This window comes from Hemibagrus wyckioides, linkage group LG04 (genome assembly GCF_019097595.1).
Source record: "Hemibagrus wyckioides isolate EC202008001 linkage group LG04, SWU_Hwy_1.0, whole genome shotgun sequence".
NCBI lineage: Eukaryota > Metazoa > Chordata > Actinopteri > Siluriformes > Bagridae > Hemibagrus > Hemibagrus wyckioides.
This window is the reverse complement of record NC_080713.1, coordinates 22,540,783-22,555,509: the sequence shown is the minus strand read 5'-3', so window position 1 is coordinate 22,555,509 and position 14,727 is coordinate 22,540,783. Positions and strand designations below refer to the sequence as shown.

The following is a 14,727-nucleotide window of genomic DNA, read 5'->3' as shown; positions in this document are numbered from 1 at the left end:
TTGTGACTTGCATGACAACAAACATGGCTGTCAGATACCATCTGTTGTTGTTAGCTATGATCGTTTCCCCATGGCATATTCCCACCCAATCTGAGACTCTATAAGAGCCAACTTCATTATGCCATTAAGGAGTTGGACTAACTGTTTCGCCTAAAATCCAGCTTCATTATGCTATTATGCAGTTTGATGCAGACCGTTCCAGATTATGAGCGCTCAAACTGAATACAGCAAGGCCTCATCTCATAAAAAAACAAGATAAAAAGCATAAACGAGTTCTGTGTAGCTGCTCTGAATCAGTTCATGCTTCAATTAGTCGGCGTGTCTAATGAATGCGGTGTAAACCTACAGTTATACTCCCTCATGTCTGGAAGGCCAGGATAGTTTTGTGTCTTTTGTAAAAGTTTGCTGCAGTAGTGGAACAATATGGCTTTCTAGACTAGGAGAAGAAAATTGGTCCTTTGTTACACAGAATACATAAATACACCAGAAATGATTCACCATTCACACACACACACACACACACACACACTGATCCATGAACTCATAAATAGTGAATATGATTGTGTTTGGTAGGAATGTGTCTTAGGCATGTGTCTTTTATATTATAATAATTATAATTCACAAGTTTTCATTTCCAATAATACACGTGCATACGTTTGCTCGGTCATCTTTCTTCAGGTATAGATGATCGAGCGCCAAACATTTAGATTTCATTTCTCCTTTTTTATCTGTGCCTGTTTCTTCGTTCGATTTAATAATTGATAGTCGTCTGGTTGTGTAAACTGTATAATACTGTATAATTAATCATTTCCAGTTGCACAATTGTTATTTGCATGCTTTTTTTTGTCTAATTCCGAGTGCAATATTTGGTGATGGGTAGCCAGGCAGGTCTGAATGTTTTTCCAAATTAAATTAAACTAATAAATAACAAAGCTGATGAAAGGTTGCCAGAGATGGATTTTATTGACCAGACTACTTAGTGTTTCTATAGAAATTTTCAGGTTTTTCTTGGACCCCATACAAAGCTATTAGACGTCCAGGGAAGACATTTAGTACAGTTGTGGAGTTTGTTTGCGTTTAAGCTTAATCTCTGCTCAGAAGTAACACAACAAATGTTTTTTTTGTATTATTATTATTATTATTATTATTATTATTATTATTATTATTATTATTATTATTAATCTTCTTGAGTTGTACTTTGTTTTCATTTTATCTCTTTATGTATAAGGTTTTACAAAATTGGGAATTTGTACATGCACAAGGTTAATAATGCTGACAGCCCAAGACCTTTGAACACTTTAAAGTTAAAATATTACGTGCTTACTTTTAGTAAGGTCCTGGGTCACCAAAACAGCCTCAATGCACCATGGCACTAATTCTACAAGCCTCTGTAACCGTACCAGATTCATGAACGCTGGTCTTGTTTCCTCAATTTGTATTTCGATTATGGTACAGTAGCAGAGAGCATGGACTAATATATCATTCCAAAATCTTCTGTCACTGAGCCCTCATACCCTGTAGATAGGGGCAGGGTCATGTTAGAAAATCCCGATCACTCCTATCAGGATAGAAATGTTTCATTGCAGGATAATGGTGTCAGAACCAGTCCGAATAACTTTGCATTGATTTGCAGTGACTCTTCCCTTTAAGTGGAACTAAAGCATGCCAGCAAAAATAAATGCCCCTTACAGCATAAACAGAAGCACTCTTTTTTTTCTTTAATTTGTCACCCGTCTATATATTCAGTGCTATGCAGCTAACAGGTCTGAATGGAGACTGTGTGGAGGAGTGAGAGGATGTGAGAGTCGCCTGCTGTAAGAGCCGTGAGAGTCGTTTATTCCTCTCCACTTGTAAGATGTTATGGAACCTGAGTCACTGATTGCACAAGCTCAGTTTCTGCATGACAAAACTGACAGGCAACAGGGCACCATGTCACCATGGAGTGTAAGGAGTTTAAAGTGACCTGACAAACAGTACTTTAGAGAGAGCGAGCAAGCGAGAGAGAGAGAGAGAGAGAGAGAGAGAGAGAGAGAGAGCAATTACGAAGTGGCACTCATTTTGTGCGAGTATGTGACAGAGGGAGAAAAAAACACTATGCTTTCGTTAAATGTGGAACAGTGTTTGACTAATTTCTTTGACCTTCAAGAAATTCAAGCTATAGTGCGTCTGTGCACTCAGTACCTTCGTATATACAGTATGTAACGATAATCCATCATCTCCACAGTTCTTAATGTCTGTTATGGATAACATGGTGCATTTAAGAACAATATCTACTATTCGATGTATCTTCCTTTTATTTCGGTTAGTTCTAATACTTTGAGCTCCATCCCATTGCTGTGGTTCATCATGCCTATTTAGAGCAACATTTACCACTAAAACGCTGTAAGCTGGATGAATAATTCATTGTTTTCTTAGACAAACTGTGCAGTGCACTATAAACAGGGAATGTTTATTCTCACCTAGACGGTACTGTTGTTCCTGATCCATTCAGATCAATAGCTACAATTGAGTGCAGTTTGCATACCTCTTGGTGGGGGGTGAAAATGTACCTCTATTTTTTATAATATGTTGTTGTTGTTGATCTTTCGCCTGCTCCCTACATGCGTGAGGGGTCGCCACAGCAGACCAAGTGGTCCGCAGAACAACTTGGCACAGGTTTTATGCCAGATGCCCTTCCTGATGCAACCCTCCCATTTTTATCTGGGCTTGGGACCGGCACTCCATCCAGTGGCTGGGGTTGGGGCACTGGCTGGGAATCAAATTTTATTTGCAAGATTGCTGTCCTCAGCAACAAAGATTTCCACCCTTGTGTTATGTTCACTCTTTGGTCCCTTTGGTACTGTTCTGACCCAGGATATCTGACCCAGGATATTATTGGGCTTTTAAAAGCATTACGGAAATAAATTAATACACAAAAGTCCTGTACACCTATTGTCTTTATTTCAATCCCAAACAATATACATAATATTTGTGATTTATGTTTGCAGTTACTAGACAATAAAGACCTTGTTAGCATAAATCTGGAAAAAAATATAAAAAAAATTTAATTAATGATTATTCTTTTGAACTGACTTATCAAATACATTTACGTTTATGGCATTTGGCAGATGCCCTTGTCCACAGTGACTTACATTTTATGTCATTTCATAAAGCTGAGCAATTGAGGTTTACGGGCCTTGCTCAGGGGCCCAGCAGCGGCAATTAGGTAGACGTGAGATTTGAACCAATAACTTTCATTGTTGTTTGTGAACAATTATTAAAATTTTTCCACACCTGCCACCTCCCAGTCACCTTTCTGAGCTCTTTAATCAGATTTCCAGGTTGACTAGAGCAATTCACCCATTTCTAGCCAACCTTATTAGAGTTCTCCACACTTTTTACAGTCCCACAATCACTCCACATGCCTTTAACTGAGGGTGTGGTTGTGATCTAGCCCTTAGCAAGAATAAAGAAATCAAGGTTTCCTTCAACCCACTCCGTCTCCAGACTTTATTCAAATAAGCCAGTGTAAAGCATCTGGCAGAGTTACAGAGATGTCAAGAAGAATGAGAAAAGACTGGCCAGACATTTTGGCAGAGCTAGAAATGACTGAATATTACAACCGAGAGATCAAAAGCTGTTTAGAAAATACAAAAGACGCTGCGTATACACATTATTTGGGAAATATATATTTATGCATGGCATACATTTAGAAAGGGAGATGCAAACTGATGACCTGATTTTTGTCACTCTGTGTATTTTAACTCTCTAAAATGGCTAAGCCAAAATGGTTGTGCCGATTTTCAGCATTGAACTTCTTTGTCATGTCACACTCCCCAGTGGTGCTTAATGACTCATAAGAAAGTAGACGCTTTAAGAATTTGCTGTTTTCATAACTATTTCTGCTTCCACCTAGCCTGCCAGGGGCGTTATATTCATAGAAAATTGTTAGTTTTTGTTGTTGTTTTTCACACAAATGCTTATGTGTTCAGAGTAAATGGTGATAGCAAACCCATTTCTGCTCTGATATGCCCAAAGCGCTTGTTCATAAGCATCTAGAAGTATCGTCAACCACACGTATCTTCAACAATTGAAATAAAGTGTAAGGTTATCCAAACATAGGTAAAAACACTGCTATCCAACAGTGTCCAGAAATTTATATCAGATCTGTGGCTATAAAATAATTCACTGATTGAAAATGCCTGATAAGATGCCGGCAGAATGAAATGGCAGTTTATTGTTATAAAAGAGTTAAAAAATAAAGTCCAACATAAAGCATATTAATGTTTATATAGCACTAGTGTTCAGTGATTGTGATATTTTGGAGTAAAGCATACAAAAAGTCTGTGTTATTATCATTCTAAAGTCACTTTTCTTAGTGCCACTTCAATAAAATGTCTGTGAAACCTCACCCAGATAAAAAAATGTCAAGGGGTATGCAAATGTTTGCAATCAGCGTTATATAAATTTCCACTCGCTAGCCTGATAATACACTATAATTATGATCATAATTTATTATATAAATATATAAAACATTATTTCAATAAATAGGAAGGTGAACCCTCTTTGTTTTGTCCCGCATTGTATTAAGAAGCTTTGGATGCTTTACAAAATGTTCACCACTTCCCCTGGAGCCTCGGTGCAAGCTGATTAACTGCAATTTGTGTTTGTCGTGAGTAATTTTATTAAAGGTAATTATCCTGTTACCAGACGCTGATTACTTAATCTGAGGGCGTGTGGAGCGTCTGCTGAGTATAAAGATCAATGTTTAAGTGTTGATGATGTAAAATCAGATGAACAGATAAACTAAAGGTTAATTTGTTCTGCTATGATGAAGTGTTGAAATGTGAGGATTGTATTCTGGTATTTTTGGTGTATACGTAGTGTCTAATGTAGTGTCATAAGTGTCTGTGTGTGTGCGTGCATTTGTACAGTATGTGCATGTGTGTGTGTGTGACTGCTCACATAGATATTATCATCGTGATTGATGGGGTTCATAATGCCTAACCTCTTTTCCCTATCTGACGAGTCATCATTCCCCTCAGAGCAATTATACTTGCAGTGATGAATGACACACGGACTTTCCTGAGACCGGCGTTAAGCGCCATTCAAAGCCCTCACATCTACGTTTCTCACATAATAGACCGTATGACGATTGAAAATTTTGTCCCATTGCACAAAATCATCACATGAACTGAGGATTCACACTTTTGGTACTACTGGAATATTTTACAGCCTCAGATGCAGCATTGTTTGAATGATATTTTTTGCACGGTGTGTGATTTTTTTTAGCACATTCCTTTTCTCTGCGAGATTGAAATATCAACTGTCTATCCAAGAGAGTTGATTTGTTTATTCGGCTCTGAAGCACGGATGTGTTGACAGGAGATACATCACTTTTCCATCCTTTGTTATGGTAACTGTTACCAGGACCACGACCTTGGGTATTATCCATGTGTACATATAGTGCTTTGCTATGGACATTCACTATTACCTACACACTGCAGCAGTAGTGGGCATTGGGTTGAAGTATGAATGTGTATGCTTCCAAATATTCTTTAATTTAAGAAATATAAATAAATTCTATCTATCTATCCATCCATCCATCCATCCATCCATCCATCCACAAGTATTTATGATCAAATGATTGTTTCATTAAAACAAATTTCACAGGGTATAATGAAAGCACACTGTAACTGATTAAAACTTATACACATCATTTACGCTGACATTTTAACATGCCACTGTAGTGCAGGCAAGGATACATCAAAAACATTTTTTTTTGCAAGCGAAACATAAATTCTCCTCTTCTCTGCGTGGCTGGAAACAGTGGAAAACTAAGTAAAACGAATGAAAGCGTCGAGGGCCTAGCATCGATTTGAGGATATTCACGCTGGATGTGTCGATTCTGTTAAAGCTTCACATCACTAATCTAAAAATAAACCTGGGCCTTCTATGAACAGAAGCACGGCAACCTTGTTGATAATGATGGGAACTATTTAAAATAGGATTTAGCTAACACAACACACAAGGCTTAGGTTTTTCGACCTATGTTGATAGTTATGGCTAAATTGCAGTGGATTAGCTAGCTAGCTACAATATATGTGGAGTGCCGTTTAGCTAGATTACACCATGTTATCCTACCTCCTTCAGAGTATGCTTTGTTTTTTTTTACTCCCTCTCTCTCTCTCTGATCAACAATGCATGAAAAACATCTTCTTCATCTTCATTCTCTTCATCTTCAAAGCTACCTGGGCTTTCCCAGTCAAATGGCAATAATCAAAAGCTGTGTCGTGAGGCGATAACTGGGGGAAACCAAATTGTGCGGTGGAGAGAGGTTTTTCATATTTTTTTCCAATTTATTACGACAAACGCACAATTGATTTGGAAAACCAATAATGTTGCAAAATAAATTTCCTCAACATATGTTTCAGTTGATCATGGTATTAAATATTGGGGGGGTGTAATTGCTAGTTCTGATTATTTTCCACAGAAACTATGCCCCTGGCACCAGTAATGTTTTTTCAATGTCAAATGAATTACTGAGATGAATTCATATCTGAGATGAATTACTTAAAGCTGTTAAACACCTCAGACTCAAAATTAAACCCAATAGTCACGTAACCGAATATGAAAACATTATTCGGATCGTACAGATGATGTTCTATATGGATATAAATACAGATAATATATATATATATATATATATATATATATATATAAATATATATATATATATATATATATATATATATATATATATATAGGAAGTGCCCTATTTTAGATTTTTGGTGGATTTGTTTCAAAAGCTTGTCAGAAAGGTACATAGTGTATCTGCTTGTGAGTAGAGGTGTGCATCCAGATCTCACAGGAGGTTTTTAGCTGTCAGATATGAAGCTTGTGGGACTGCAGGACTCAGGGTCAACCTGGTTAAAATTAGGATGTTTTTTTTTGGTTAAATTTTGGAAAGTAGAACTAAATTCATTTTAAAATATCACAAGAAGGTACAAACAAAAAAAATTGTGTAAGTGCACAGCTGTAGACCACTTATGAGTGATGTATGAGTGCTGAGGTTGAGGAACTGTCAGAAAGAATTCAAAGACCGTCCTGAAAATGCTGCCATTTCTACCTCAGGGTTTATCCAAGTGTTTTCTTAACAGCTAAGAGTAAGAGCCTTTGTCACTGTAGATTTACAAATTGTTTTGTTGCTTTGTTAATTAACCTTCAGAAGAAGAAGGGCATAGTCATGATCAGTTCAGATACCCTTTTTGGAATATATATTTGGACATAGCGTCTTCACAATCTGGCTAATGCTAGCAAACAGCCCCAGTCAGTGTTCTAGTATAATATTCAGATGTGTAAAAGGCTTTAGTGTTTGTACTTCTATTATATCATAAATATTAAACACCAAAAAACATCTTACCTCCTACCTTTGTGTGTCCTCAGTGAGTGTGACATTGTGTGGGCGTCAAGCCTAGGAGAGAACTCATAACTCATGTAAGCCAAATGGCATGTAAAGTCAAACAATGAAAGAGCTTGTAAAATCTCTCGCAAACCCTTTACGCCATTGAATGCGGATGGTGCTGTTTATAGTAAGTCCTATTTCAGTATACTGGCATTTTGTTTAGAATGTTTAACCATGGGGGTTCATTATGCTCCCCTATGGTTTTAGCAGCCTACTGTTTAATTGCTTTGTGTGCCTGCAGCCATGTTGTAATGCTTACTGATTATAATTGAAGTCAGTATTAGACACAGAAGTACACATTTTGCCTTTTGTGGTGTTTCTGTTCTGTTGTGAATAAGAAGCATACAAAACTCTCTTTCTTTAACAGTCTTGTAGTTACATGTTGGCATCCAATTTAGCCGTGTGTCCTGATGTCTCTTTCTTATATTCTTCCCCTTGCTTAATCTCTCTCTCTCTCTCTCTCTCTCTCTCTTTGTTTATATAGCTCCATTCTCCCCTCCTGGCTCAGAAAACATGGTAAAGTTTGACCAATATGGAGATGGCATGGGCCGTTACAACATTTTCAACTACCAACGAATGCCAGGTAGCGACCGGTTTGGCTACATACATGTTGGGGAATGGGCAGAAACACTGTCTCTTAACGAGTACCTGATTGGCTGGCCACGTGGAACAAGTGTTCCCACCTCACAATGCAGTGACCCATGTGCTCCAAATGAGATGAAGAAGATGCAAGCAGGCGAGTACTGCTGCTGGATCTGCACCCCTTGCGAGCCCTATGAATATCTGCCAGATGAATTCACTTGTGCACCCTGTGCCCTGGGCCAATGGCCTCGGGCAGACCTGAGTGGTTGCTATGATTTGCCTGAGGACTACATCATGTGGGAGGATGCCTGGGCTATTGGGCCCGTCTCCATTGCTTGTGTGGGCTTTATTTGTACTTCACTGGTCTTCGCTGTTTTTATCCGCCATAACGAAACACCACTGGTCAAGGCCTCTGGCCGAGAGCTGTGCTACATCCTGCTTCTTGGAGTCCTCATGTCCTACTCCATGACTTTCGTCTTTATCGCCAAGCCCTCACCAGCCGTGTGTGCACTCCGGCGTCTCGGCCTTGGAACTTCGTTTGCAGTCTGCTACTCAGCATTGCTGACAAAGACCAACCGCATCGCCCGGATATTCAACGGAGTGAAAGACGGTGGTGTACAGAGGCCACGTTTTATCAGCCCTAGTTCACAGGTCTTCATCTGCCTGGCACTCATCTCTGTCCAGCTTCTGCTTGTGTCCATGTGGCTGTTGCTGGAGGTGCCTGGCACTCGGCGCTTCACACTGCCTGAGAAGCGTCAAACGGTCATACTCAAATGCAATGTACGGGATTCCAGCATGCTGTTGTCACTCAGCTACGATGTTGTTCTGGTGGTGCTCTGCACTGTCTATGCCTTCAAGACCCGGAAGTGCCCTGAGAACTTCAACGAGGCCAAGTTCATCGGTTTCACCATGTATACCACATGCATCATCTGGCTTGCCTTCCTGCCCATCTTCTATGTCACATCTAGTGACTACAGGGTATGTGCCATCTGTATAAACTGAATTGATATAATTGTTACTGAGTTACCCTGAGTTAAAAAAAAAAAAAAAAAATTAAAGGGAATGGAATTATATTGAGATCATCAGGATTGTATTGTCAATGTCCTGTGATGGACTGGCATACCATCCAGGGTGCACCTTGCTTATGCTCAGAGTTCCTGGGATAGGCTCTACCCCAACTAACGGGCTGCAGCAGATGAATAAAAGAACAAATGTATTTTACTTCCAAAGCAGAGATCCATGCCAATAAATAACAATATAACTTCCCAGGACATACACAGCATGCATGGAATTAACTGAATAAAAGTAAAGTGATATTTAACTCCCCAATAAATATGGCACAGAATCAGTCAGCACTTCGTAATGAATATTAGTGGATTATAAGCAATGACATTCATCAGCATTTCCCAGATAATTAGTCATGCATCATATGGATTGCACACAGTCAGAAGTCACGCTCTCTAACTCCACACTGCTGCATAGACACACAAGCTGCTGACATGACCAGGACGTTTCTCAGTCTGTTCAGTCTGTTCTGTGGCTCTTTCAAGGCTGCAGTCAATGAAGTGGGGAAAAAGAGCATTTCTGTAAAAGAGGGTCTGGTCCTCTGAGACACAGAGTTGTAACACAGAGTGCTGACGCCTGTAGAACCACTGTGAGACTTTAGAGATATGACCAGGCTGAGAAAAAGACAAGACGGAGACAGAACAAAGCAGGTGAAGGAATACCAATTCCACTACTCAGAGCTGAGAGAAAGGGCAAAGACAAGTATAGTGTCTCGCTCTTGCTATTATGCCATGTGTCCAGTGGAGCACCTGAAATGATAAGATAGACTGGAACAGATATTATATCTTTATTCCCTTCAACATGAAAGCATCCACACTCTTTAAAACAGGGTTTGCTACTTTAAAGATGATATGAAGTAAAATCCTGTTCGAAAGCTAGGAACTCTTATCATCCAAAGACTCTTTGAGGAACCCTGTTTTCTAAGAGTGTGGAGAAATCTTGGTTTCTCCTTCAAAGATGGTCTTGAGCACAACCCACTTTTACATTTATTGGACCATCCACACTCTTAGAAAACAGATTTTTTTCACAATGTTTGAAAACAGCTTTCTCTGTACTCTTAAATAGATTAGCTTTACTAAATACGAGAAAATAAGGTTGCTCAGCAGGTCTACTTGACATTATTTGAAGGAGAAGCTGTCTACGAAATTAGACTTCGCACTCTAAGAAAGCAAGTTACCCTTTATACTCCATGGAAACATGGTTCCTCAGTGGTTCTTTAAATAGGTAAAGGTTTTTAAATTTCTAACTTGGTTCTACTTGAGACCATATTCGAAGTGGACAAATCTCTACACTACTAGAAAACAGGATTCATCTGTATTCCTAGAAACCAAGTCTCCTCTACAATCACAGAGAACAGGGTTTCTCCACATTCCTAGTAATTAGGGAGTTTCTTAGTGCTTCTTTTGGTAGTTATACATGCTAATAGGGTTCAACCTGAGACCTTATTTGAAGGTGAAACCCTCAGTGCTCAGAAAATAGATTTTTTCTATGCTCTTAGAAAACAGGTTTCCTCAAGGGTCTTTGAATGGTTAGGGGTTTGTAGCTTTCTAACAGGGTTAACTTCACAGTCATCAGTGAAGGGGGAAACCCTTTGCTGCATATCAACACCCTCAGTTCTTATCTATTCTTCATCTGCTTAATGCCTTAGTCGCAGTAGTCACAGCTGTAATCCAGGAAAGATTGGCAGGGAGGCACTAGAAGAGAAAATCTAAGCTTTCAGGGGAGAAGATTAGCCTGTTAATGGAAGATGTCCAAATAACATCTAATCAAACACTATTTATGTAGTGACAGTGCTAACTACCATTGTAATTATCCCCCATGTTCACTCAATCATTCTCACCGCTCAATGCAACTCGCCTATTCTATTTCAGTTAACAGCATTTGATGATCAGCATGATTGTAAGCATCTGTGGAGCTGTATTGAGTGAACTGTCACTATCTCTCCCCCAGGTTCAGACCACTACTATGTGTATATCGGTGAGTCTCAGTGGTTTTGTGGTCCTGGGCTGCATGTTTGCACCTAAAGTCCACATCATCATGTTCCAACCCCAGAAGAACGTAACCAGTCACCGGCTCAACCTCAACCGCTTCAGCGTCAGTGGTCCGCCTGCTACCTACGCGTCACACGGTGAGGAGCCATCAAAGACTTCTGTTGCAGTAAGAGAACACAGTCTATCAGAGCTTACCTAAAGTAATATCCCAGATCAGCGTTTTTCATTCTTGTTTATTTTTTGTTCTTACATTGCACATTGTATAGGAACTAAAATAACATATTACAACATATCCCTGATGAGGTTGTACAAATTACTTATGAGTGCTTTAATGGACTTATCAAACATTACAGATTAGTTTACTTGCCAGATGTCAGACAAACAGTAAACAAAGTTCTGACGTAAACTTTAACATCTGTTTGTACATATATATGATAAAATAAGAAAAATAGTAGCAAATAAGAAGATAGAAACAGATAAAAAGATAAAAAAATAAAATAAAATAAGAAAAATATTAACAGATAAGAAGATAAAAGCAGATCAAAACTATGTAATAAATGAATCGACCAATTAATAACAATTAATTAATTAATTAAAATAAGAAGTAAAGCTTGTTATATATTATATATATATATTGTGTTTGTTTTTTATATTTATGACACTGTAATGACAGTTATATATTTTTTTCTGACCCCTAAATGTACTTGTACTCCAGTCATCTAGTTAGTCTGGGAAGTGTACTAACACAACCTTATATCATCATGACATTTATCATTAAGTCAGCTCAAAGAGCCTTTCAGTCTGTTGTAATAAACCTTTTAAACCATGCTTGTTTATGTACAGTACATTCGTTAGGAAAGGCATATGTGTGTGTGTTGTGAGCTCCGCTCGAAAGTTCCCAAATGAACAAGCAACCCTTCATCTTCGGATTATTTGTAGGGAGAATTGTGAGATTCATGTTCAAGAAACAATAACAGGTATCACAAAGGGCTGAGCCACTTCTGCTTCCGCTGGTTAAATAAGCAGCTTGCAGTGATTGTTAATTATTGGTTTCTCTACGTGAGGCATAATTTGTGTATCAGTATTGTCACCTGATGAAGACATTTATATCCTGGAGCTGAGAGGAGAACAGTAATTCCTATTGCTGCACATGAACAGGCCCAAGCAGAGCCCAGTGCCTTGACTCTAATGTTTAATTCATAGGCAAAAAATAACAAATCATGTAAACAGGTTTCATCTTTATTTATACTTTATTTCTTATAAATAATATGACAGACACAAAGAGAGGGGAGACTATTTATTCTGGAGTAGTGAGAGAAAGCAAGGTGGGTGAACGGTGGAGTAAAAGTCTTTTCTTGGTTTTAAACTGCAGTTAGCTGAATTAATATTGTAGTGTTTTATCTATCTATCTATCTATCTATCTATCTATCTATCTATCTATCTATCTATCTATCTATCTATCTATCTATCTATCTATCTATCTGTCTGTCTGTCTGTCTGTCTGTCTGTCTGATTCTCTATCTCTCTGACTCATTCTCTCTCTCTCTCTCTCTCTCTCTCTCTCTCTCTGCAGCATCTGTGAGTGGCCATGGAGTTCCGACGGTGTGTAACGGCAGAGAGATCGTCGACTCCACCACTTCCTCTCTGTGACCCCTCGTCAGCGTATTGCTCTTTAGCGACTGTTAGCCAATCAGCACACATTGTGCTCCATCCAAGAACTCCTCCTGTCAACAGTGTGTAGAAAGTGTGTATTATTATTACTATTATTATTATTATTAAATTATTTTCTAGGGCTTGTACATATTAACTTGAAATTGTTGTAGAGATACAGAGGAGCAAAAAAAAAACCTATAAAACATTTCTAGGGTGATTTTGGAGACCTTTTGGGTTGTTTTTGTTTTTTGTTTTTTTGATAGCTTTATTATGTTGTAAAAACAATGATAAAATGTTTCCCCATTGGACTATGTTGAATTTATTACTGAAGGGAAAGTGCTGAGTGGCTATGCCTGCAATACTGGACAAAACTGGTCATTTTCTTTTGTAGGCCTCATTGTAACAATCTATTCTGTATGTATTTCTATGTTGTATATTTTGTAAATAATCTTACTGATGGGTTTTAACCGCACAAGGTGATAGTATTATAGGAGTAAAGTCGATGTCGGGAGTGTACAGAGTGGCTGACCAGAGGATGGAAGTCTCACAGTCCTTTTAGTAAGCTTTCATATCGTCCGCTAGTGCTTTTCATAAACTGCTTCTCACAAAGCATGCACAAAGTGCTTTTGATTGTTAAACCTTTAGAAACCTGTGGTATTTCTGCAATGCATAAAGTGCTTGGTGAGACAGGAGTGAGTGTAAACGGTGATCCGGTGTTTAATGGCTCTTTGTGCCTTATCATGTGTTCAGTAGTTTGATATAAAAGCTTCCTCTAAACCTTTAGGGGATGCTGAGCCACTTTTTTACATGTGTATTATTTTTTACATCTGAGTGTTTTATACATTTCTACATTTTGAAGGCGCAGGGGGGGGGGGGGGGTACACGGGTTGAAATGTCTAGTCATATCACTGGACTCGGGTCTGTGTTTTTAATCTTGCTTTGCCTGGCAGTCATCTCACGTGAAGGTTTACTCTAGTGTCAAGTCTTAGTACATTTTAAGTCTTACAAGTTTAGAAAATGGAAGGTTATGATGTTTGGGGCAAACAGACGCAGCACTGATGTAGACGTTCATCAGGCATTCGTGATTTACTGCTGTGAAAATAAGCACAAACAATATAATAGTATGGAACGTTAAAGTAAAAAGAGTCCAGGTACATAGAATTATTTGCACCAAAATTGTGCATGCCTAAAAGATTGGGGTGTAACTATGTAATCAAACCTGCACTGGAGGCCATATTCTTTCATTAATCCTTAGTAACTGCCCAGTCAGTGTTGCTGTGGTTTATCTTAGCTTACTAGCTTGTAAAAAACCTCTCTAGGTGCAACCTCTTTAGCTTCTAGCCAGGTTTGCTAACAAGTAGTCATCTCTGATCATTAATATGTAGTTAAAATGAAAAAAAAAAAAAAAAAAGAAGCAAAGATTAGTTTTATTATCGAGTAAACCTGAGGCCAAGTTTACTAGCAATTGATATGGAGACTAGTCCATAGAAAATTGGTGCAAATAGTATACATTTGTTTTCACGTGGCTACAAATAGCTTCTGGCTGAAATAAATACAGTAGTTGTAGGGGGGAAAAAAAGGTCATTTGCCAGATCAACAACATGGGCTTTGTCTTCCAGTAAGATATAAATGCACACAGATATGCTTTTTCAGAGAATCCTCAAAAAGTCTCGTCGTAGCCGTGTTTATTATACAACACACGTGAATGAACCCACATTACAAACTGTGTTGTCCATTTGACTGTTCATCTGTGTTGTAAAATGTTCTCTAGATGCCAGTGTGAACTGGGAAGTGTTGACGAAGCAAGAGAGGCATGTAAAGCAAAAATAGAATGTCGGTGCTTGAAATGAAAATACAGTGAACTACTGTATGTCTGTATGTAGAAAGAAAAAAGTACAGGAATATGGAGTTTTTGGTTGGTTATTTTGATTTTTTTTTTCTAGTTAGTGCTCCACAAGCCTCAGCATTCTGAGGCCTATCTGCAATGAAGTT

General features: G+C 38.5%; 1 protein-coding gene across 2 annotated transcripts in view; it reads left to right on the top strand.

The window, feature by feature from the left end:
* Positions 1 to 14,149, top strand: part of grm3 (glutamate receptor, metabotropic 3) — a 39,619-nt gene extending 25,470 nt beyond the window's left edge. The window contains exons 4-6 of one of the 2 annotated variants that reach the window (XM_058387078.1): positions 7,929 to 9,004; positions 11,042 to 11,219; positions 12,656 to 14,149. In XM_058387078.1, the coding sequence (XP_058243061.1) occupies positions 7,929 to 9,004; positions 11,042 to 11,219; positions 12,656 to 12,732 (1,331 nt within the window). In that variant the 3' untranslated portion in view covers positions 12,733 to 14,149. Of the gene's footprint in view, positions 1 to 7,928; positions 9,005 to 11,041; positions 11,249 to 12,655 lie in introns of both variants that reach the window. The other variant, XM_058387079.1, reaches the window with a different exon arrangement.
* Positions 14,150 to 14,727: the final 578 nt, after the last annotated feature.